This window comes from Mobula birostris, chromosome 12, assembly GCF_030028105.1.
Source record: "Mobula birostris isolate sMobBir1 chromosome 12, sMobBir1.hap1, whole genome shotgun sequence".
Classification (NCBI taxonomy): domain Eukaryota; kingdom Metazoa; phylum Chordata; class Chondrichthyes; order Myliobatiformes; family Myliobatidae; genus Mobula; species Mobula birostris.
In genome coordinates, this window is record NC_092381.1 from 6,200,607 (window position 1) to 6,226,125 (window position 25,519).

The following is a 25,519-nucleotide window of genomic DNA, read 5'->3' on the forward strand; positions in this document are numbered from 1 at the left end:
TGAAGAGCACCCATTCAGAACAGAAATGCGAAGAAATTTTTTTAGTCAGAGGGTGGTGAATCTATGGAATTTGTTGCCACGGGCAGCAGTGGAGGCCAAGTCATTGGGTGTATTTAAGGCAGAGATTGATAGGTATCTGAGTAGCCAGGGCATCAAAGGTTATGGTGAGAAGGCTGGGGAGTGGGACTAAATAGGAGAATGGATCAGCTCATGATAAAATGGTGGAGCAGACTCGATGGGCCGAATGGCCGACTTCCGGTCCTTTGTCTTATGGTCTCGTGGTCTAAACAGTTACTTTCCCCAAACAGGCTGATCACCACCTCCACCCACTAACCCACCCCTCCACACCCCAACCACCACTACTTTATCATTTCCTCTCTTTATGGACACAATCTGTGGAGATGATCTAACTTGTGCATTTTCTGTTATCGTGTTCTTTATCTTGTGCATTTTTGTCAGCATCAGATCCGGAGTCACAATTATTTCATTTGCCTTTAAACTTGTGTCCTGGGAATGACATTAAGCAATCTTGAATCTAGTGTCAGACTCTCTTGACCAGGGACTGACCACCTTATCAGCTCCTCATGATTTTTTAAACCTATATAATGCCACCCTTCAACCACCTTTGCTCTGGAAAATGTGGCCTGTCTCTCCTTGTAACTCAAACCTTCAATGCCTGATTCCTGCATCTGTCAGGCCACTAGTCAGAGGACTGAGTTCAAGAGCTGGGAGGTAATGTTGCAGCTCTACAAAACCCTGATTAACCACACTTAGAATATTGCGTTCAGTTCTGGTCATCTCAACACAGAAAGGATGTGGAAGCTTTAGAGAGGGTGCAGAGGTGATTTGCCAGGATGTCTAGATTGGAGAGCACGTCTTGAGGATGGGTTGAGTGTGCTAGGGTTTTTCTCTTTGGGGCAAAGGAGGGGTGACTTGATAAATGTGTGCAAGATGAGAAGTATTGATAGTGGACAGCAAGAGACTTTTCCCAGGATGGAAATAGTGAATACGGGGGGGGGGGGCATAATTTTAAGGTGATTGGAGGAAAGTATATTGGGGGGGGGAATGTCAGAAGTAGGGTTTTTTGTTAGCGGTGGGTGCATGGAATGTACTGCTAGTGGAGGTGATGGAGGCAGATGGGTTGAAGCCATTTCGGATATTCACATGAATGATAGGATAAATGGAGGAACAGTTACATTAAAAACATAGAAAATAGGTGCAGGAGTAGGCCATTCGGCCCTTTGAGCCTGCTCTGCCATTCAGTATGATCATGGCTGATCATCCAACTCAGAACCCTGTACCTGCCTTCTCTCCATACCCCCTGATCTCTTTAGCCACAAGGGCCATATCTAACTCCCTCTTAAATATAGCCAATGAACTGGCCTCAACTGTTTCCTGTGACAGAGAATTCCACAGATTCACCACTCCCTGTGAAGAAGTTTTCTTCATCTCAGCCCTAAAAGGCTTCCCCTTTATCCTCAGACTGTGACCCCTCGTTCTGGACTTCCCCAACATCGGGAACAATCTTCCTGCATCTAGCCTGTCCAATCCCTTTAGGATTTTACGCGTTTCAATAAGATCCCCCCTCAATCTTCTAAATTCCAACAAGTATAAGCCTGGTCCATCCAGTCTTTCATCATATGAAAGTCCTGCCATCCCAGGAATCAATCTGGTGAACCTTCTTTGTACTCCCTTTATGGCAAGAATGCCTTTCCTCAAATTAGGGGACCAAGTTAGATTAATCTTGGAGAGGGTTTATGTGTGGCCCAACGTTATGGGCCCAAGGGCCTGTACTGTGCTGTAGCATCCATTGAGTTCATGGCTCTATGAACCACTGGTTTGCACCCAGCCCAATGTGGCTGTTCTAAGCTTGGTATGACCTTGTCTATGTTCAGCATGATTGGCCACACAGCCACATTGGGCTGGGGTGCAAGCCAGAGGTTGGTAGGGCTGTGAACTCAATAGAGATAACACCAGTATAATGTCTTGCTGTATGTTCTGTGCCAGAGTGCCTGGACATCAAACCAATGAGCCAAAGCCTCCGTGCTCTGCTGGTGGACGGGAAGCTGAATTTGACTCTGCATTTCCACAGGTAAGGCTTGCGGATTATTTTCTGATCTGAAATGGAGTGAGCCTCATTTTATTTAATTGTGTTGCCGTGTCTCTTGCAGACTATTAATGATTCAAGTCCAGTTTAAACTGAAAACCATCAACCTTCAAACCATCCGGCGTCATGAGCTACCCGATTGCTACGATTTCCTTGTGACTGTAAGTAGCTTCCCCCTGCCTTGTCTTCGTGAGGTTGGTGTTGCCACTGCTGGATTAAACTGTAGGTTTTAGACTATTTAATAATTGTTTTTGCAATTTAACAATTAACTGTCTACTTGTATTTTATATACAGTAATTGCTTACCATGCTTCCTAGTGATCACAGTATGTAGTTGTTCAGTGTGTCCCTTAGTGATTACACTGAGATTCTGGAAGCTTCTCTTGGTGCAGCGTTATTTAAATAGACTTTGAGGTGGCTGATTTTCAGATTCCACTCAAAATTGTAGCTATCTTGGCTGTGGAGTACAAAGATCTGACCACAAGGTGGCATCGTCTTAGCCTCAGTCTCTGCTCTTGGCTATTAGCTTCTGCTCCTGTTGCTGCATGTTTCCAACTTTTCTTTGTTCTATTAACACTTAATACAATGATCGAAGAAATGAGCGTTGTGCCTCTGTCCTGACTTCTAAAAGGAACCTGGATTAAAAACTTCAGAATCCAACCCTACTGCATCAGAATCAGGCTTACTATCACTGGCGTTTGTTTGTTTGTTTATTTATTGTGGTAGCAGTAAAGTGCAAGACATGAGTTGTTACTTGACATGTTCTTTATGCAACTTACAACAAGTCAGGCCAGGAACAAAAGGTTGGAGGCCCAGTGTTTGAGTGTCCAGGGCCAAGGACTGGAGGCCGGAACCTGTGTATGTGAGAGGGTGGGGAAGGGGCTTGTTTGCTCTTGTGTATGTTGTGTTGAACGCTGTGTGGCGACACTGGCGGGCTGCCCCCAGCACATCCTTAGGAGTGTTGGTTGTAATCACAAAATACATTTTGTGTGTCTGTGTACATGTGACCTCAATGTGATGAAATGCAATAAGGGAGCAAAGTAGAGGTAGAGCTCAGACCGTTAAGATGTATGGGGGAGGGCAAGCCTCTTCCTGAAACATCGTGTGGGTCTCCAGGCTCCTGTATCTCCTCTCAAAAGCAGTAAAGAGAAGATGGCACATCCTGAATGGTAAGGGTCCTTTCATGGTTGCTGCCTCCTTGAGGCATTGTCTTTTGAAGATGTCCTCTAGTGGGAAAGTTTGTGCCCATCATGGAGCCTGTTGTGTCTGCAACGCTCTGCAGTTATTTCTGATCCCCTGGAGCTCCCCAAGTTTCCATGTATCAAAAGCTATTTGGAGTTCTACCTTGTCAACTGTGCACCTGCTCTGGGACCAAGCTCTCGGTCTCTGTGCTCTGACAGGTGGTTGGCCTCAGCCACTGAGCATGGTAAGATCCCACAGGGCCCATATCCATGTTGTCTGACTACAAATATCACTCGTTTGTATGCAGAGACTTGCAGGAGCTGGTCACTTCACTCCCACGCCCAATGGGAAGAGCTCTCCAGTAATTTAGTTTTCTGTAGAACAGTATAGTACAGGCCCTTGGCCCACAATGTTGTGCTGACCTTTTAACCTCTTAAGAACAATCTAACTTTCCCTCGCATGTAACCCTTCATTCCTCTATCATCCATATGCCCCTCTAAGAGTCTCTTAAACCAGGGGTCCCCAACCTTTTTCGCACTGTGGACCGGTTTAATATTGACAATATTCTTCTGACTGGGGGGGGGGGGGGCGGGGTGTGTAGGGTTACCAACGGACAAGAGTAGCAGTCAAATACGTTGTTTACCCCAAGAAAGACTACAATGACCATGAAGCCTTGCGCGGGCACTAGTGCGCATGAGTGTATGTGCTGATCTTTTTTTCTACAAATTGTTTTGGTGATTCTCTTTTGGGGGGGGGGGGTTGGTTAATCATGACCGGAATATAGGTGATAAGTGGCTAATACACTCAATTTTGTTTCTAAAAGGGTTTATCTAACGAATTTAATATTAAACACACCGCATATTTTCCTCGCATGAATATAGTGATGTCAATTATCAGGGAAGGACAGGGGAGCTTGAAGTAAGTGTTGAACGAACTTCCAGTAGAAGTGGTAGAGGCAGGTTCGATATTACCATTTAAAGAAAAATTGGATAGGTATATGGACAGGAAAGGAATGGAGGGTTATGGGCTGAGTGCAGGTCGGTGGGACTAGGTTCGGCACGGACTAGAAGGGCAGAGACTGCCTGTTTCTGTGCTGTAATTGTTATATGGTTATATAGGTCACTTAAGTCAATAGCATCATAACATTTTAAGTAATTTCTGGATATTAAACATACAGCACATATTCCCCATATGAACATACAAAATCATTGCAACACACCAATATCGCTGAATCAGTGGGAGCCCTGGGCTGAATACTTGTTCCCTGCAACAAGACGGACCCATCGAGGGACAGTGATACTCGAAAGGGGTCCCTGATGTCCAGTCTATTCTGCAATTTAGTTTTCGTTGCATTCATTGCAGGGATCTGATGTTGGAAATGGAAGCAACGTTTTCAGTGCTTTCGTGGCTATCTCAGGATATTCAGCCTTGACTTTGATCCAGAATGCCGGCAGAGATGTTATGTCAAACATACTTTTCAGCTCGCTGTCATTTGCAAGCTCGAGGAGTTGATCTCCTTCCCGCGTGGACATGAATGACGCGTGCGTAATGACCTCGCGTGCGTTCAAGTTCCAACAGCCTGTGACAGGGAATGAGGAAAGGCGCAGCTGACGCGTATTGCCAAAACATACCGTTTCGTCGTGGCCTGGTACCAGTCCGTGACCCAGTGGTTGGAGACTGCTGTCTTAAATGCCCCTAATGCACCTGTTCCTACCACCATCTAGCAAGGTGTTCCACACACTAAGATGAAAAAATGCTTGCCTCAACATCCCACCTATTCTTTCCTCCTATCATCTTAAAATGATTACCTCTGGTATTAACTATTTCTGCCTTGAGAAAGTCTGTAGCTGTCCATGCTCTGTGTGCCTCTTGGTATATACATGTTTATCAAGTTGCCTCGTCCTCCTTTCTCCAAAGAGAAGCCCTAGCTTGTTTGCCCTATCCTCACAAGACGTGCGTTCTAATATGGGCAACATCCTGGTAAATCTTTTTTCCTCTAATTATTTTGTTTTTAGATAACCTTTGACAATAAAGCTCACAGTGGAAGAATCCAGATTAATCTGGACGACGATATTTCCATTAGGAAATGCAAAGGCCGACATGTAACGGGAGAGGGTGAGTGTTCTGTGGAGAAAGTGGAAGATCTGTTTTTCTGTTCTAATGAGAGGCTGGACAATCTCCCAGTGGCCACACATTTTAATTCCACATCCCATTCCCATTCTGACATGTCTATCCACGGCCTCCTCTACTGTAAAGATGAAGCCACACTCAGGTTGGAGGAACAACACCTTATATTCCGTCTGGGTAGCCTCCAACCTGATGGCATGAACATCGACTTCTCTAACTTCCGCTAATGCCCCACCTCCCCCTCCTACACCATCCGTTATTTATCTATATACACACATACTTTCTCTCTCTCTCTCCTTTTTCTCCCTCTGTCCCTCTGACTGTACCCCTTGCCCATCCTCTGGGTTCCCCCCCTCCCCCTTTTCTTTCTCCCCGGGCCTGCTGTCCCATGATCCTCTCATATCCCCTTTGCCAATCACCTGTCCAGCTCTTGGCTCCATCCCTCCTCCTCCTGTCTTCTCCTATCATTTTGGATCTCCCCCTCCCCCTCCCACTTTCAAATCTCTTACTAGCTCTTTCAGTTAGTCCTGACGAAGGGTCTCGGCCCGAAACATCGACTGTACCTCTTCCTAGAGATGCTGCCTGGCCTGCTACGTTCACCAGCCACTTTGATGTGTGTTGCCTGGACAAACTTGGGTTTGTTTTCTCTGGACTGGTAGAAGCGGAGGGGAAGTCTGATAGAGATTTGTGAGATTGAGATATTGTATATAGACAATATGACAGTATCTTTTCCCAGGGCTGAAATGTTTAATACCAGAGGGTATACATTTATGGTTTGCGGGGGGGGGGGGTTAATTTTAAAACAGATGTGAGGGGCAAGTTTTTCCCCAGTGCTGGGTGCCCGGTGTGTGGGTAGAGGAGAAACACTAAACTTTTAAGAGGTTAGCACGTGAATGTGAGGAAAATGGACACTGTGTAGGGAGAAGGAATTAGTTTAGTTGGCCATTGATTACAAATTTAACAGATTTAGCACAACATTATGGCCAGAAGGGCCTGTTCCTGTACTGTACTATCCTGTTTCAGCTAATCCACAGGCTCCTTGCTAATTTTAAATCTCCTTTGCCTCTCCTTCCCCACAATTTCTTCATTCCCTGGGCTTCAAAGTCACTAACACTTCCACTTGTTGCCCTGAGTGTCTGAGATGCCTCTGCGGTTCAGGGATTCTGGTCTTGCATCACCTTGGGTGCTTGGTGATGGGATCTTCCCTCAGTGAAAGCAAAACAGTCACATCTATTTGTGGTCATTGTTAGCTGATTTTTTAAAAATAGCAGAAGGCATTGATCATGAATGAGGAGACCGAAAGGTGAAAGACCTGAATTCCAAGGTGAAGAACAATGGAGTTTAAAATCAAATCATAAATATGAGATTCTGCAGATACTGGAAATCCAGAGCAGCAACACAATGCTAGAGGAGCTCGGCAGGTCAGGCAGCATCTGTGGAGGTGAATAAACAGTCAACGTTTCAGGCAGAAACCCTTCATCGGGGCTGGAAAAGAAGGGTGGTGGTGGGGGGAGCCAGAATAAGGTGAGGCAGGGGGAGGAGTACAAATTGGCAGGTGATGGGTGAGAAGCTGAGGGGAAAGGGGAAAGGTGGCAGAGGGGAGATGAAGTGAAGAGCTAGAAGGGGAATGGTGGAAGACAAGAAGGCTGAAAAAGGAACCTGATAGAAGAGAGCGGGCCATGGGAGGGGAGTGCACTGGGGAGGTGATGAGCAGGTGAAGAGAAGGGGTGGGGGTGGGGAAACAAAATGATGAGGAGGAAGGGGAATAAATTGCCCAAAGCTGGAGAAATTGAGGGTCTTGTTGTCAGGTTAGAGACTACTGAGACATAATGAGGTACTCTTCCTCCAACCTGAGTTTGGCTCGTTAAGGGGCAGACATAGAATTAGAATGGGAACCTGCCAGCTTGTGTACCCCCCTTCCCCGTCCTCTATTCAAGCTTCTACCTTCTCCCTTTCCAGTTCTGATGAAGGGTCTTAAGCCAAATGGTTGACTGTTTATTCCCCTCATTGATGCTGCCTGGTCTGCTGAGTTCCTCCGGTGTTTTTGTGTGTATTTAAGTAGCTGTGGAACAGATGAACTGTAAAATTCTACTTCTCCATGAGATGGCGATATGTTCCCTGACAAACTATGGTCTGCTTTGCTCCTGGGCCTGGCCAATCCAGCCATTCATGGGTCTGGACAGTGAATAGACAGGGGCTGTGCCTGAGCAAACTGCATGCCCCATGTCTGGGGTGGCACCTGTGCCTGGGTGTCCCTGGAGAAAGGGCATGCAATCTCTATGGGCACACTGGGGGATTTCCGGAGGCTTGAATTCTATAGAACATGGAACAGTACAGGAATAGGCCTTTTGGCCCACGATGTGCAGAACCAATTAAATTAGAAATCAAATGGCCAAATAAATTGGTCTCTTTCGCCTACACAATGCACATATCTCTCCATTTTTCTTGCATTCACACACCTATATAAATATCTCTTAAAAATCCCTGATATATTTGCCTCAACCACCACCCCAGGTAGCATGTTTTAATTTGAAATTGTAAGTAGTTTTGTGGACCCCTGATTGTATATATTTGTTAGTGAATACACTTTGGGAGCTTTTTTTTTTAAAAAAAAAAATTAGTGAGCAGTGGCTTTTGTTTAATTTAAACCACCAAAAGAAATGTTTAAGAGAAGTATGGATAGGTTACAAGGATGGGAGGGGTGTGGATGACTATAGTCCAGGTGCAGGACAATGGGACTAGGCAGTTTAAGTGGGGCAGTGTAGTAGCATAGCGGTTAGCACAATGTTTTACAGTATAGGAGACCCGGGCTTAATTCTCGTTCCTTGGAGCTTAAGTCTTCCCCATGAATGTATAGGTTTCCTGCGGGTGCTCCACATTCCAGGCATATGGGGATTAGTAGGTTAATTGGTCACTAAATTGTCCCATGATTAGGCCTGGATTAAACTGGGAGTGCTGGGCAGCGTGGCTCGAAGTGCCTATTCTGCGCTGTATCTCAAATTAATAAATGGCTTGGTACAGACTAGATGGGCCGAGGGGCATGCCTCTGTGCTGTACTTTTCTAGAGGACTCTTGACGCCAAACTGGATTTCTTTCTCCCAGCACAAAGGATGACCCACTCCATGATCTTTGACATCTTTATTGTTGGAATTTGTGTGATCTCGCTGATCCTGTGTACACGGTCTGTGGTGAATGGGATACAGCTGCAACACGTATGTATCCGGTCATGTTTAATCATCCTTGTTAACTATTTGTGCGTCATCAGTGGCTAGCATAAACGGTGAGCCAGCAGAGGTCTCTGGATTTCCAGATGACTTAAAATATCTCTCCACTTGAATGGAAGTTTCAGGACATGGATGGGGGTGGTGGTTGGGTGGAGAGTTGAAGATTTACTACTAATTTGGAGATTTTCTTGTAGAGAAAGGCTGAGTGGGTTAGATCTTTATTCCGTGGAGTGTAGGAGATTTTAGATTATGAAGACATGCAGTCCCCTTTTATTGTCATTTAGTAATACATGCATTAAGAAATGATACAATATTTCCTCTGGTGTGATATCACAAAACACAGGACAGACCAAGACTGAAAAAACTGACAAAACCACATAATTATGACATAAAGTTACAACAGTGCACAATACCATAACTTGACGAAGAAGTCCGTGAGCACAGTAAAAGCTCAAAGTTTCTCAAATGTCCCACATCTCACGCAGTCGGGAGAGGGAAGAAAAACTCTCCCTGCCATGCTGACCCACAATCCGACTCTGAGTCATCCGAAAACTTCGAACTCTGATCAACTCTCAGACACCGAGTACTGAGCGCCATCTCTGTCCGAACGATTCGACCTCAACCTCGGTCGCCAACGGCAGGCAAGGCTGGGGATTTTGAGGCCTACCCTCTGAAAGATTCCGGACCACACAGTAACAACAGCAGCGGACGGGCGTTTCAGAAATTTCTCCAGATGTTCCTCTGTGATTTCACATCCATTCTCCATCAAATCAGAATTGTCCACGGCCCCTATTTATCAGATATGACATCATTTTTCACCAGAGTGCTGTGGTGAGAGATTTGATGGAGGTTAACCAAGTTAGAGGGGTATAGACAGGGTAAATGCAAGCAGGCTTTTTCCACTGATGTTAAGTGAGACTAGAGCTAGAGGTCATGGGTTAAGGGTGAAAGGTGAAATATTTAAAGGGAACATAAGTGAGATCTTCACTCGGTGAGGGTGGAACAAGCTTCTGGCAGAAGTGTTGGATATGGGTTTGATTTAAAACATTTAAGTTTGGATGTGTACATGGATGGGAGGGGAATGAAGTGCTATGGTCCAGAAAGGACTGTGATGGTCCTTAATCTAGGCACCTGATGGTTTTATAAGATCACCCCTCAGCCTCCTTTGCCCAGGGTAAACGGGGTCTCCTTGTAACTCAAACCCTCCATTCCTGGTACCATCCTTGTGCAGCTAGACAGCTTGAAAGAGCAGGGGATAGACAGATGTGGAATTATTGCAGGCAGGGGGATAGGTAGTCATCAGCATAGGTTTAATGGGCTGAAGGGCCTGGTTCTGATCTGACCTTGTGGTTCTGTGAATGCTGTAATGTGTCAAGTTACCAGGGGAGGGTGGAAGAATGGTGTTGAGACCCAGGATCAAGATGATCAGCAGGGGTCCTGGATCGTGTTGTAGAATAGTGTACATCTACTTTACTGGTAGTCAGGGTGCTGGAGGCTTTCAGTAGGCTGGCTGTCATCCATCAGGGCACTGAGTGTGGAAATTGCAGAGGGGGTGGGTTGTAGAGGCTGCACGTGGAGTATTGTGTTCCAGTTTGGTCGCCTTGCTATGGAGAGGATATTTGTTTATTGAGCTATATCAAGGAATAGGCCATTCCAGTCTTTTGCACTGCACTACCCTGCAATCCCCTGAATTTAATCCTAGCCTAGTCTTGGGATAGTTTACAATGTATAATTAACCTACCAACTAGTACTTTTTTGGACTGTGAGGAAACTGGGGCACCCAGAGAAAACAGACACGATCACAGGGAGAACGTACAGTGGGAATGTACAATCCTTAGACTGCAGTGGGAACTGAACCTGCGCTGGTACTATAAAGCATTGAACTAACCACTATGCTACCGTGCTGCCCTATCCTGACAACTGTACCTATCCCCCCCTTGCCTGCAATGATTCCACATCTGTCTTTGCCCTGAGCTTTCACGCTGTCTAGATCACAAGGATGCTGCCAAACAGCATACAATAGGGCAAAAATTAGTGGGAAGTTGGAGGATTGGGAAGCTTTTAAAAAGCAACAGAAGGCAACTGAAATCATTAAGAAATTGAGGATGGAATAAAGTAAGCTAGCCAGTATTAAAGAGGATGCCAAAAGTTTCTTCAGATATAAGAGGCAAGAGTGGATATTGGACTGCTGGAAAATGATGCTGGAGAATTAGTAATGGAGGTAAGGAAATGGCAGACAAACAGAATATCTGTTTTGCATTAGTCTTCACTGCGGAAGACACTAGGTTTATGGTGGAAGTTTCGGATGTCGGGGGCATGAAGTTACCAGAATTTGAGAGAAGGCTATTGGGGAAACAAAGATCTGAAGGTGGATAAGTCACCTGGACCAGGGTGTACATTCCAGAGGTAGCTGAAGAGATCATGGAGGCGTTAGTAATAATCGTTCAATAATCACCAGATTCTGGAATGGTTCCAAAGACTGGAAAATTGCAAATGTCACTCCACTCTTCAAAAAGAGAGGGAGAAAGGCAAAAGAAAGCAAACCATAGGCCATTTAGTCTGATTTCAGTGGTTGGGAAGATGTTGGAGTGGATTAAGGATGGGGTCTCAGGGGTATTTGGAGGCTCATGACAAAATAGGCTGTATCCAGCATTTTTTTCTAAAGGGAAAATTTTGCCTGATGAATCTGTTGGAATTCTTTGAGGAAGTAACAGGTAGGATAGACAAAAGAGAATCAGTTGATGTTGTGTACTTGGATTTTCAGAAGGCCTTTTGACAAGGTGCTGGATGAGGCTGCTCCACAAGCTATGAGCCCATGGTATTACAAAGGATTCTAGCATTGATGAAACAGTGGCTGATCACCAGGAGGCAGAGTGCAAATAAAGGAGCCTTTTCTGACTGGCTCCCAGTAACTAGTGGTGTTCCACAAGGGTCTGTGAGACTGTATTTTGTTTTTACATTATGTCAATGATTCAGATGATGGAATTGATGGTTTTGTTGCATAGTGTGCAGACATTGTGAAGCTAGATGGAGCAGGTAGTTTTGAAGTAGAGGTTACAAAAGGACTTAAACAGATTAGGAGAATAGGCAAAGAAATGGCAGATGGAATAGTGTTGAGGAAGTGTTTGGTCATGCACTTTGATAGAAATGAAAAGGTTGACTATTTCTAATTGAGAGAAAATACAAAAATCTGAGGGGCAAAGAAACTTGGGAGTCTTTGTGCAGTGTCCCCTAAAGGCTGATTTGCAGATTGAGCCTGTTGTGAGGAAGGCAAATGCAATGTTGGCATTCATTTCAAGGGGACTAGAATACAAAAGCAAGGATGTATCATTGAGAATTTGTAAAGCACCGGTGAGGCCTCACTTGGAGCATTGTGAGCAGGTTTGGGACCCTTAGCAAAGATGTGCTAAAACTCGAGGGTTCAAAGGAGGGTCACAAAAATGATTGCAGAATTGAAAGGCTTGTCACATGAAGAGAATTTGACTCTGGGCCTGTATTCACTAAAATCCAGAAGCATGAGGGGTGACCTCATTGAAACCTATCGAATGGTGAAAGGCTTTGATAGAGTAGATGTGGAGAGGATGCTTCCTGTGGTAGGAGATTATGAGACCAGAGGACACTGCCTCAGAATAGAGGAGTGTCCTTTCAGAATGGAGATTAGGAGGTATTTCTTTAGCTAGAGAGTGGTGAATCTGAAATTCATGGCCACAGGCAGCTATGGAGGCCAAGCTTTTGGGTATATTTAAGCCAAAGGTTGGTAGATTCTTGACTGGTCAGGGTATGAAGGGATGCAGGGAGAAGGCAGAAAAATTTGAGGATGTCACGACTTGAGGGAGAGGTTGGACAGGATGGGACTTTATTCCATAGTAGGTAGAAGACTGAGATGATCTTATGGAGGTGTATTGATCATGAAGGCCATAGGGTGAATGCACACAATTCCTCCCACCTCCCAGGGTAAAACTATAGGACAAAGGTTTAAGAAGATGGGGAAAGATTTAATATTAAGGCTCTGTGCTCACTCAGGGTGATAGAAGTGTGGAGCAGGCTGGAAGAGGCAGAGTCAGGCAGACATAGTAAAATGATAAAGACCATTGGATAGGTACTTGGATATGGAGCTGTTCCCAGTTACCAGCCTTTAAAAGTTGGTGACTGGGATAGAAAAGGTTTGCAACCTTTTTGTGCCATGGACCCCTGCCATTAACAGAAAGGTCTGTGGATCCCAGGTTGTGAACCTCTTCCGAAGGTTACAAACCGAAGGATTGTAACTGGGAACAGCTTGGATTGGGCATCTTTGCAAGGGGCACAATTTTAATGTGATTGGAAGAAAGTTTGGTTGGGGGGGGGGAATGTTGGGTAGGATTTTAAGTTGCGGGTGTGTAGAATGTGCTGCCAAGGATGGTGGTACAGGGAAATATATTAAGGACATTTAATACTCTAACCTCTACTTTACTACTGTCTATATGCCTGTGTGAGAGGGAAGGGTTGGATTGATTTGGAATAGGTTAAAAGGTAGGCACAATGGCTGAAAGACCTGTGCCTTTCTATGTTCTGTTTCTGTCAGCATAGACTAGTTGGGCTGAAGGGCCTGTCTGCTGCTGGAGTGTTCTGTTTCATCTTGGTTGGCGCGGTCCAGTTGGGTCCAGGGCCAATGATTTGTCTCTGCTGCATCCTTCCAGGAGTTTGCCCAGTTTTTCTCGCTGCACTACAATAAGCAGGTGACGTGGAGCGACCGCTTGGAGTTCCTGAATGGTTGGTACCTTCTGATCATTGTGAGCGACCTCCTGACCATTACTGGATCCATTCTGAAAATGGAGATCGAAGCCAAGGTGAGGGGGGGGGGGTGCATGGGTAGGGGTCAGCCTGATGGTGTGGTGATGGAAAGCCACTTAGTGTCTAGAGTACTTTTCTCTTTGGAAGATGAGGGGTGACTTGATAGAGGTGTGCAAGATGAGAGGCATGGATCGAGTGGACAATTAGAGACACTTTCCCATGGTAGAAAGGTTAATATGAAGGGACATAAGATTATTAGAGGAAACTAGCAGTAATGCAGTTACTCAAGTCTAGTATGATGCTCTCCTGGAGGGGTTGTCAATTGGTGGGTCCTCGGGTGGCTGTAGAGGCTGATCCGGGATTCACGTGTTCTGGTGCAGCGTGGTCAAGAGTAAGTGTTGTCTGTGATTTGTGGTTGGGTCTTTTGGTTGTTCAGCCTCTCCCTTTCATAGCTGCCGCTTGTTCTCTGCCACACAGTGGAAGTCGCTCTCAAGTAGTGCGGCTCCCTCTGGAACAGATTTCCTCCAGGTGTATCTGAGTGTGATGTCTTCCCTGTTTTCAGGTGTAATGTAGAATTTCTTCAGGCTGATTTTGATGTCATCTTTGAAGTGTTTCCTTTGTCCACCAGGGACTCACTGACTGACCTTCAACTGGGAGTAAAGAATCTGCTTGGGGAGACGTGAGTTAGGCATCCAGGTGACGTGACTTGTCCATCGGAGTTGGTGTTGTATATGAGATGCTGTTCTTGTTGGCTCCTCCAGTTGCTGCTGTTGGGCCATCTGTCCTTTCAGATGATGCTCAATCCTTCATAAGGATCTTTGGTGTTGCACCTCCAACCTGAGAAGGATCTTGTGACCGTAGAGGAGGCCATGGACTAATGTTGGGATGGGAATTAAAATGAATGGCCACTGGGAAGTCCTGTATTTTGTGGATGGAGCAGAGATGCTCAACTGATTTTTTTTTCTCTCTCTGTCTGTGTGTGTGTGTGTGTGTGTGTGTGTGTGTGTGTGTGTGTCTGTCTCTCTCTCTCTCTCTCTCTCTCCCCCCTTTCCTCCCCTATCTACATCCCTCTCTCCCTCCCCTTTTTTTTCTCCCCCCCCCATCTACATCCCTCCCTCTCTCCCTCCCCTTTTTTTTTTCTCACCCCACCCGCCCCATCTACATCTGGTTTCACCAATGCAGAGGAAACTGCATCAGGAGCACCGACTACAATAGATTCAGTCCCAACATCAACCCCTTTGGAACACCACTAGTCACTGGCAGCCAACCATAAAATACTCCCTTTTATTCCCACTCTGCCTCCTGCCAATCAGCCACCGCTTTATCCATGCTAGCATCTTTCCTGTAATACCATGGGCTCGTAGCTTGTTAAGTAGCCTCATGTGTAGCGCCTTGTCAAAGGCCTTCTGAAAATCCATGTGCACAACATCAGCCTATTCTCAATTAATTACCCTACTTGCTATTTCTTTAAAGAATTCCAACAATTTGTCAGGCAAGATTTTCCCTTGAGGACACCATGCTGACTATGGCTTATTTTATCATGTACCCTAAAACCACATTCTTAATAATCAACTCTAACATCTTCCCAACCACTGAGGTCAGATAAATGGAATATAGTTTCCTTTCTTCTGCCTCTCTCCCTTGAGTGGAGTGTCATTTGCAATTTTCCAATCTTCCAGAATCTAATGATTCTTGAAAGATCATTACTAATGCCTCCATGATCTTTTTGGCCATCACTTTCAGAACTCTGGAGTGTACAGCATCTGGTCCAGATGACTTGACTACCTTCAGACCTTTCAATTTCCCAAGAACTTTCTCTCTAGTAATGGTAACTTCACACACTTCATAACCCCTGACACCTGGAACTTCCACCATACTGCTAGTGTCTTCCACAGTGAAGACTAATGCAAAATACTTGGTTCATCTGCCACTTCATTGTCTCCCATTACTACCTTTCTAGCATAGTTTTCCAGTGGTCCAATACTCACACTTGCCTCTTTTACACTTTGTATCTGAAGAAACTTTTGGTATCCTCTTTAATATTGGCAAGCTTGTATTCATATTCCATCTTGTATGGATGACTTTTTAGTTTCCTTCTGTTGGTTTTTAAAAGCTTCTCAATCCTCTAACTTCCCACCAATTTTTGTTCTATTATATGCCCTCTTTGGCTTTTATGTTGGCTTTGACTTCTCTTGTTAGCCATGGTTGTCATCTTTCCTTTAGAATACTTTTCCTCTTCCGGACATGTATGTCCTGTACCTTCTGAATTGCTTCCAGAAATTCCAGCCATGGCTGCTCTGCTGTCATCCCTGCCTGTGTTCTTTTCCGATCAATTCTGTTTAACTCCTCTCTCATGCCTCTGTAATTCCCTTTACTCCACTGACACTGATACATTCTGACTTTAGCTTCTCAAATTTCAGGGTGAATTTGATATTATGATCACTTTCTCTAAGAGTTCTTTTACCTTAAGATCTCTAATCAATTCTGGTACACGCATTCCAGAGTAGCTGATCCCCTTGTGGGCTCAACCATGAGCTGCTTTAAAAAGCATCTCATCGGCACTCTAGAGGGCCTCTGCCCCTTCCCTCTTCAGTCCTGACGAAGGGTTCCGGCCCGAAACGTCGACTGATCATTTCCACGGATGTTGCCTGACCTGATGAGTTCCTCCAGCGTGTTGTGAGTGTTGCCTAGAAATTCTTTCTCCTGTAATCTAGCACTAACCTGATTTTTCCCAATCTGCCTTCATATTGAAGTCCCCCTTTGACTATTGTAACATTGCCCTTTTGGGGTGCATTCTCTCTCAGTTGTAATATGTAGACCACATCCTTGCTACTGGTTGGTTGTCTGTGTACAACTCCCATCAGGGTCTTTTTACCTTTGTGGTACCTTGCCTCTATCCACAATCCAGTACCTTCTGAACCTATGTCACCTCTTTCTAATTTGATTTTATTTTTACCAAAAGAGAACACTGCCCCCTATCCTTTTGATCCTTTCTATCCTTTTGATACAATATGCCTCCTTGGACATTAAGCTCCAAGCTATAACCTACTTTCAGCCATCTCCAATAATGCCTACAACATCATGCCTGCCAATCTGTAATTGTGCAACAAGTTCATCTACCTTATTCCGTATACTGCGCACATTCAAATATATCACCTTCAGTCCTGCATTCACCCTTTTCAGTTTTTTCCAGCTTTTATGTTGTAACTCATCCTGTTGACTACAATTCTGTCCCATCATCAGTAATTGGGTTGCCAAACCAGCAGAAATGGATCACTCAGTTGGAGTCTGGATTACTAGAACTAAGAAAGTTTTATTAAAGAAACAAGCAACACAGTACTCTAGTCAAAAGGATAATGAATGCAACAGTTCAGCAATGATAAACACACATGTACACAGAATTAGGATAACAGGATCAATCAAGCTCTATCGTCATCTAGGGGTAAATGACCAGTTTCAAAGTGACACAAAGTTCAGTTCAATTGAGTTCAGTTCAGTTCACCGTAATCACTGCCGTGGGAGATGGACAGTGGGGGGAAGGAGAGAGAGAGCAAAACGAATGAATATTCAAACGACTTCCACACAGACCTTCGATATTCTTCGCAGTCAGCTTTCGGGCTAGCCCTTTGTGATGTCTTCTGAGGTCACCGACCGTGACCCCTCCGTTTCCAGATACGATCGTTTCTCTGCGGTGAACCTGGCACCCAGGCAAGGGTGGACACACACCAGGTTCCCGCCGATCGTGCCTTTCCACCCTGTGCATCTATGGCTTGGTCTTGCGACAAGCCCTCCAAAACTTCCCACCGACTTGTGGGAGACGCACCGCTTCCAGGGTCTCGTTACCTCGGGGTGTCGTGTGTGTCACCTTAGCGAACCTGTCCCTTTTTATCCCCCTGCTGGAGTATCACCTGTCCATCACTTCAAACAGTTCAGGGTTCAAAGGGGGAGCCGATCTTGACAGCTCTCCTTCCGTCCCTTCATTAACATCTCCAAATGCTGCTCCATTGTTTTCCTTATCTCTCTTTCTCCTGAAGACAGGTGGCAGACCAACTGCGGATCCCACTGGTGCCAGCACAGGACAGCTAACATCTTAATCTATGTGTACTCTCGTCACACCTCTCACTTTTAAGGATTTTTACCAGGGTAAAAATTACAAACATGAATACATTATTTGATACACACAAATATACATCTTTATCAGCTATCTGGCTAATACAGCGAATTTTAAGTTGTCAACACCTGACAGACAGTCAGCAATCACATTTTCTGTTCCTTTTATATGTGTTATTAATAATCCCTTAACCCAGGCTCCAACTTAGCAAACTTCATAGTGGCCGAAAACACTGATGAATTGCGATCAATGTAACCTCTCATTGGGTTTCGTCCCGGACCACAATAACAAGGGTCGTCCCATTCCGACTTAGTTTTCTCTCGCAAGGGCTTAGCAGGAGAGGGAGGGGTAGTAACCGCAGAGTTATTGCAAAACTTCCTACAGTACCCCACCATCTCCAAGAGCCTTCTGAGGGCCCTCTTGTCTGTCGGGGTTGGGATGTCAGAGATAGCCCGCACTGTAGCTTGCATCGCTGCCAGCTGCCCCTGTGTCACCACAATTCCCAGATAAGTGACCTTCGTGTGGCCAAACTCATTTTTTTTTTCAAGGTCCACTATCAAGCTGGCTTCAGACAGCTGTATTACATCGCCAATACACACCTCTGTGTTCGTTAGCCCTTTCGTCACTGAATTACTCATTCTATAGGGATGTTGCTCACTAGGCTTCCCTAGCATAACAAACACCACCCAACGTCCCAGTTCTTTGCATCGCCTCGGGACAATCAAACACACGTGTGCGAGTCATTTAATTACTTCTCCTAAAGAGTCGCTTTGTTCGGGGATTAAGGGAGAGACCTTATCAGCAGAGCTGGCCAAAACAATAGCCTTCTCCCATCTGGTCGATACCATGCTCATCTTTTCAAAATGTTTTTTTTTCTTATCAGGGGGACCCTAGCTTCATTGATTTCTGCGCTAATACCGACTAGGTTTGTTAGCATATCGAAAGCCTGTGACCGTCTCAGTTCGCGTCTGCCATAATCAATAACATCCTTCCTCCTGTGCAGCCGGTAAACCTCTTTCATGATTCCACCAACTGTTTCCTCCAGCACCTCAAAATGTCCACCGAGGGGTACCTTGTGGGCCAGGTTAAAAATCTCATCCCCATAACTCTTTTGTACCACACCCCATTCCTCATCTGCGGGTACAGTACTTGGTCTGCCTTTCCTCCTTAGCACTTCCTCCTCCACACAATAGCCTACTGGCTCCCTTCTTAATTCTGCATCAGAGAGAGCTGTCTCCGCCAAAACCATCAGCCCCTCGTCTCGCTCCTGCGCCTGCACAAATTCTTTCCTGGCTAATGCTAAGTCTGTCTCAGCTCCCTCACTACCTCTTGTTTCACTACACTCCTTCTTTTCACTTTCTACCTTCTCCTGGTACATCTCAGCTAAATTTACTTCGGCAGTCCCGGGATGGACCTGTGAGTCCATGGGCGGGGCCTCAATGCTGGCAGGCTGACCTGTCAATCTCACGGCTGGGAACACGATTCCCCCGGCGAGGTCATTACTGAGCAAGACCTCCACACCTTTCATCGGTAATTTGGGCCTCACCCCGATTGTGACTAGTCCGGAGACCAGGTTGCTTTGTAGGTGTACCTGGTGCAAAGGGACTGCCTCTGTCCCTTCCCCAATACCTTTGACCTTGACCTCCCCAGTCTGGGTCTCTGGGCTAAACTCTAATACACTCTTCAGTATTAGTGACTGACACGCTCCCGTTTCTCTCCAGATCCGCACTGGAACTGGGTTTAATCCCTCCTTCACTGACACCAATCCGGCCGAGATAAACCTCTCGCGCCCTTCCTGAACTTTGGCAGACCTTTCCTCTCCTAGCGGTTCGTTTACCAGCTCGATACAGCCAGTCAAAATCGCCGTTTTTCCTTTTCCTGTCTCCTTCTTTGGGGCAAAGCACCTGGACGCAAAGTGTCCGACTTTCCCACAATTATAACAGACTACCCCAGGAGACTTCCTACCAGACTGCTCCCAGTCTACCTTATCCTTCTCACTAGTCCCCGGCTTACTTTCTGACTTTTCTGGCGGACTCTCCCCGCCGTCCTGACTACCCTTCTGGTAGCCTTTACTCGGGGCAATCTTCATTTTATGCGTCAACGCATACTCATCCGCTAACCTAGCAGTTGCGGCTAACGTGGCTGCCTCTTTCTCATCTAGGTAGGGTCTCATACCTTCAGGGACACAACCTTTAAACTGCTCAATCAGGATGAGCTGTAGCAGTCTGTCATAATCCCCACTGACCCCCTTCGAGGCGCACCAATGCTCACAATATGTCTGCATCTCACGGGCAAACTCTAAATACGTGCAGTCCCACTGCTTCCTCACATTCCGGAACCTCTGCCGGTATGCCTCCGGGACCAACTCATAAATCCTGAGGATGGCCTCTTTCACCACCTCATACCTCTGGGCATCTTCCGCGGACAAAGCTGAGTAAGCTTATTGGGCTTTCCCTTTCAGTACACTCTGAAGCAAAACAGTCCACTTATCCCTCGACCAGTCCTGACTTGTAGCAACTTTTTTGAAATGGAGAAAGTACCGATCCACGTAGGTATCATCAAATGGGGGAACCAGCCTAACCTCCTGGGTAGCCCGGAACCCTCCACCTTGGTTCGGCACGGGCCCCTGCTCTGCCCTTATCTTTAACTTCTCCAGCTCAAATTCCCTTTCTCTCTGCCTCTCTCTCTCTCTTCTCGCTCCCATTGCCTCTCTTTCTCTTCGTGTTCTAACTGCCGTACCCGGAACTCGTGCTCGAGTCTCAGTTTTTCAAGCTGCACCTGTACCGTGTCTCCAGCAGGTTTTTCAATAGACACCACCTCCAGCTCCCCTTGGGGAAACACACCTTTAGATACATAGTGCTTTACGATAGCTCTATGTATCTCCTCTCTCCTCATTGTCGGCTTCCCCTTAACAAGGTTCAACCGTTTGGCCACAGCTGCCAATTTCGCTTTCCTGGCATCCTCTAATGCCTCCAAGGTCGGCGCCTTTAGAAATTCCTCAATCTCCATTTCTGCTGTTTGTCTTTTCTTTCTTACGGGAATTTTAACCCAATCAATTTACCCCATCCCAAATTTAGCGTTCAAAATCGCGGACGAGAACCCCACTTATGTTACGTACCCCGTAACTGGGTTGCCAAACCAGCAGAAATGGATCACTCAGTTGGAGTCTGGATTACTAGAACTAAGAAAGTTTTATTAAAGAAACAAGCAACACTACTCTAAGCAAAAGGATAATAAATGCAACAGTTCAGCAATGATAATCACACATGTACACAGAATTAGGGTAACAGGATCAATCAAGCTCTATCGTCGTCTAGGGGTAAATGACCAGTTTCAAAGTGATGCAAAGTTCAGTTCAATTGAGTTCAGTTCAGTTCACCGTAATCACTGCCGTGGGAGATGGACAGTGGGGGGAAGGAGAGAGAGAGCAAAAACGAATGAATACTCAAACGACTTCCACACAGACCTTCGATATTCTTCGCAGTCAGCTTTCGGGCTAGCCCTTTGTGATGTCTTCTGAGGTCACCGACCGTGACCCCTCCGTTTCCAGATACGATCGTTTCTCTGCGGTGAACCTGGCACCCAGGCAAGGGCGGACACACACCAGGTTCCCGCCGATCGTGCCTTTCCAACCAGTGGGTCTATGGCTTGGTCCCGCGACAAGCCCTCCAAAACTTCCCACCGACTTGTGGGAGAGGCACCGCTTCCAGGGTCTCGTTACCTCGGGGTGTCGTGTGTGTCTTGCCTTAGCGAACCTGTCCCTTTTTATCCCCTTGCTGGGGTACCGCCTGTCCATCACTTCAAACAGTTCAGGGTTCAAAGGGGGAGCCGATCTTGACAGCTCTCCTTCCGTCCCTTCATTAACATCTCCAAATGCTGCTCCATTGTTCCTTATCTCTCTCTCTCCTGAAGACAGGTGGCAGACCAACTGCTGATCCCACTGGTGCCAGCACAGGACAGCTAACATCTTAATCTATGTGTATTCTCGTCACACACTACACATTGCCTCTTTGTAAACTAGCTACCTCATCTTCAGCACTCACTCCAGTTCCCATCCCCCTGCCAAATTAGATTAAACCCACCCAAATAATTCTAGCCAACCTGCCCACAAGGATATTGGACCCCCTCAAGTTCAGGTGTAACCTGTCCTTTTTGTACAGGTCATACCTTCCCTAGGAGAGATTCCAATAATCCATAAATTTGAACCCCTGCAGCCTGCACCAGTTCCTCAGCCATGCATTCACCTGCCAGATCATCCTATTCTTGCCCTCACTGGCACATAGCACAGGCAGCAATCCAGAGATTACTACCCTAGAGGCCCTGTTTCTCGACTTTCTACCTAGCTCTCCAAAGACCTCTTCAGGATTTCCTCACTTTATCTAACTGTTATTGGTGCCAGTATGTACCAAGACTTCTGGCTGCTCACCTCACCCTTGAGAATGCCATGGACCCAATCCAAGGTATCCCTGATCCTGGCACCAGGGAGGCAACATGCCATCTGGATATCTCTATTGTGCTCACAAAACCTCACCTTTCTGAGTAAGGAATTACTATCAACACAAGGCCTCTTGACCCCACTGCTCTTCTGAGCCACAGCACTAGACTCGGTGCCAGGTCCAGTCATGGACCAAGTAGTGTCAACCCCCTCAATAGTATCCAAAGTTGTATCATTATTGAAGGGTGTGGCCACCGGTGTACTCTGCACCGGCTGTGCATTTTCCCTGTCTCCTGTAACCTTGGGGTGACTACCTTCCTGTAGCTCCTATCTATCACCACCTCATTCTCCAGTATGAGTTGAAAATGGAGCTTCAGCTCCAGGTCCTTAACAAGTTCTCTAAGGAGCTTTATGTAGCTCGCTGCACCTGGTGCAGATGTGGTTTTTTTCCCCCCTGAGAGACTGGATGTCTCCCAGACCTCTGATATCCTTTCTCTCTCAACACAAGAGTAACTTGCAAGTTACTTTACCTCACACAAGCCTGAAGAGCCGAAGCCTCTGACACCCTCTAATCAATGCTGCTCCACATGTGCCTGTGGCTACTTTCATTGGCCTCGCTAATGAATCCCTCTTGATGTTCGGTTGCTTCTCAGCTCAAATTGCCACAAAGCTCTTTCAACTCTTGACCACCATTCTGATTGAAAGCTAGCTGTTTACACACTCCCTGATCTCAATTGTTCAACTCGCGGATAACTGGCACAAAGCTCTGATTAAATTGTAAATGATGACCTGACTGAAAAGTCTAAGCTGGCAGCAACTAGATGGCTGAAGAGACTGTTTCTGTGCTGCAGTGCTCTAACAGGCAGATAGAACCGGTTCAAATTGGCATCATGGTCAACACACGATGGGCTGAAGGGCCTGTTGCTGTTCAGTGTTGCAAACTTTAATATATTTGTCTTGTACAAGTTGAATCTATCGAATCTCTTGATTTGTGGAACAGGCATTTCCACATTGAGTGGGCATATGACCTGTATTTTAAAAACCTGATTGAGCAGACAAAGGGCAAGTCCTTTTTGCCTTGTACCTGGTGTGACCCTCACCTCGCTTGGTATTCAGGGTTGGCCGTGATGGGAACTGCCTTGCTCCCAGACATTGCCGCATGCGCAGGGGCGTCCCATGTGAGGTGAATACATGCCCGGTCTGTGCTCGGGTCACTGTCCCTCCAGCCATTGTCATTCAGCACCAAACACCAACTTCTGTCCTTTTGTCTTGCAGAATTTTGCGTTGTATGATGTCTGCAGCATTCTGCTGGGAACCTCCACCTTGCTTGTTTGGATTGGTGTGATTCGATACCTGGGCTTCTTCCAGGAGTACAATGTAAGCATCGCTGAGTGTCTGGAGTCTGTTTTAACATAAAACATAGGAGACCCAGGTCATTCAAATGAATTGTTGTGATAAAGCTAGGATTATCGGGGGATTGCTGGGTGTTGTGGTTGGAAGGGCCTAATGTTAAATGTATACAATGTACATGAAGCATGAAATGCTTTTTCCTCAAACCATACACAAAAACAGGAGCACCCCCCAAAGAATGAATGACTGGTTAGAACCCCAAAAGTCCCCCCCCCCAGCTCCCTTCCCTCCCTCCCGCATGTAAGTGGCAGCAAGCAACAATTCTTCCACCCCACACTAACCAAAAAAAAAGCATCGACACCCGCCACCAAACACTCAAGCATGAGCAAGACAACAACAAAGCCAAACTTGCAGTTACCCCAAAGACTACTTGTTCACCTGGTATTTGACATACCACAGGCTCTCCCCCTAATATGGGAGAAAGGGGTGTCTCTGTTTCACAGCGAGAGGGGAGACATAACAAACAACTCACTGGCTTGCAATGTTAAAAGTCCGTTAAATTGCTTTTTCCGAGCTCTGTGTCCAAAGATCTTGGGTCTCTAGGCACACAGCTGTAGATATTCTGACTTTTACCCTTTATATACTTAAAGTTGAGGGTAGATATAGGACCAGTACAAAATGATGCTGGAGATATTGTAATGAGACAGAGATGGCAGAGGAACTGAATTACATATTTTGCATCAGTCTTCACTGTAGAAGATGTCTGCAGTATACTGGAGATTTGAGGGTGTCAGGGAAGTGAAGTTTGTGCATTGAAAATTACGACTGAGAAGGTGCTCAGGAAGCTTAATGGTCTGAGGGTGGATAAATCTGCTGGACCTGATGGAATGCACTCAGGTTCTGAAGGAAGTAGCTGGAGAGATTGCGGAGGCATTAACGATGAACTTTCAAGAATGGATAGATTCTGGCATTGTAACAGATGACTGTAAAACTGCAAATGTTACTCTGCTATTTAAGAAGGGTAGGAGGCAGCAGAAAGGAAACTATAGATCTGTTAGCCTGATATCAGTGGTAAGAAAGTTGTTGGAATCGACTGTTAGGAATGAGATTATGGAGTATCTGGAGGCACATGACAGGATAGGAAACCATGCTGGCTTTGGCCTGAAAGGAAAATCCTGCCTGACAAACCTTCTTTAATTCTTTGAGGAAATTACAAGCAGGGTAGACAAAGGAGATGCAGTGGACGTGGTGTACTAGGGTTTTCAGAGGGCCTTTGACAAGGTGCCGCACATGAGGCTGCTTAGCAAGATAAGAGCCGATGGAATTACAGGGAAGTTACTAGTGTGGGTGGCGCATTGGCTTGTCGGCAAAAAACGGAAAGTGGGAATAAAGGATCCTATTCTGGCTGGCTGCTGGTTACCAGTGGAGTTCCATGGGGGTCGGTGCTGGGACCGCTGCTTTTTACGATGTACGTCAATGATTTGGACTATGGTATTAATGGATTTGTGGCTAAATTTGCCGGTGATACAAAGATAAGTGGAGGAGCGGGTAGTGTTGAGGAAACAGCCTGCAGAGTGATTTGGGTAGTTTAGGGAAATGGACAAAGTGGCAAATGAAATACAATGTTGTAAAGTGTACGGTCATGAACTTTGGTGGAAGAAATAAACAGGCAGACTATTATTTAGATGGGGAGAAAATTCAAAATGCAGAGATGCAAACGGACTTGGGGGTGCTTGTGCAGGATACCCTAAAGGTTAACCTCCAGGTTGAGTCAGTGGTGAAGAAGGTGAATGCAATGTTGGCATTCATTTCTAGAGGTATGGAATATAAGAGCAGGGATGTATTGAGGCTCTATAAGACACTCGTGAGACCACACTTGGAGTATTGTGGGCAGTTTTGGACTCCTTATTTTAGAAAGGATATACTGACATTGGAAAGGGTTCAGAGAAGATTCACGAGAATGATTGCAGGAATGAAGGGGTTACCATATGAGGAACGTCTGGCAGTTCTTGGGCTGTATTCTCTGGAGTTCAGGAGAATGAGAGGGGATCTCATAGAAACATTCCAAATGTTAAAGGGCCTGAACAGATTAGATACGACAAAGTTATTTCCCATGGTAGGGGAGTCCAGGACAAGAGGGCATGACTTCAGGATTGAAGGATGTCCATTTGGAACTGAGATGCAGAGAAATTACTTTAGTCATGGTGGTAAACC

At 45.9% G+C, this 25,519-nt stretch overlaps 1 protein-coding gene across 4 annotated transcripts in view; it reads left to right on the forward strand.

Annotated features, from left to right (window-relative positions):
• The window catches only part of LOC140206253 (mucolipin-3-like), a 71,265-nt gene that overhangs the window by 36,857 nt on the left and 8,889 nt on the right, over positions 1 to 25,519 (forward strand). For all 4 annotated transcript variants that reach the window (XM_072274576.1, XM_072274577.1, XM_072274573.1 and 1 more), the window contains exons 5-10: positions 2,008 to 2,092; positions 2,172 to 2,268; positions 5,304 to 5,403; positions 8,518 to 8,627; positions 13,316 to 13,465; positions 23,231 to 23,332. In XM_072274576.1, coding sequence (XP_072130677.1) covers positions 2,008 to 2,092; positions 2,172 to 2,268; positions 5,304 to 5,403; positions 8,518 to 8,627; positions 13,316 to 13,465; positions 23,231 to 23,332 — 644 coding nt within the window. The remainder of the gene's footprint in view (positions 1 to 2,007; positions 2,093 to 2,171; positions 2,269 to 5,303; positions 5,404 to 8,517; positions 8,628 to 13,315; positions 13,466 to 23,230; positions 23,333 to 25,519) is intronic.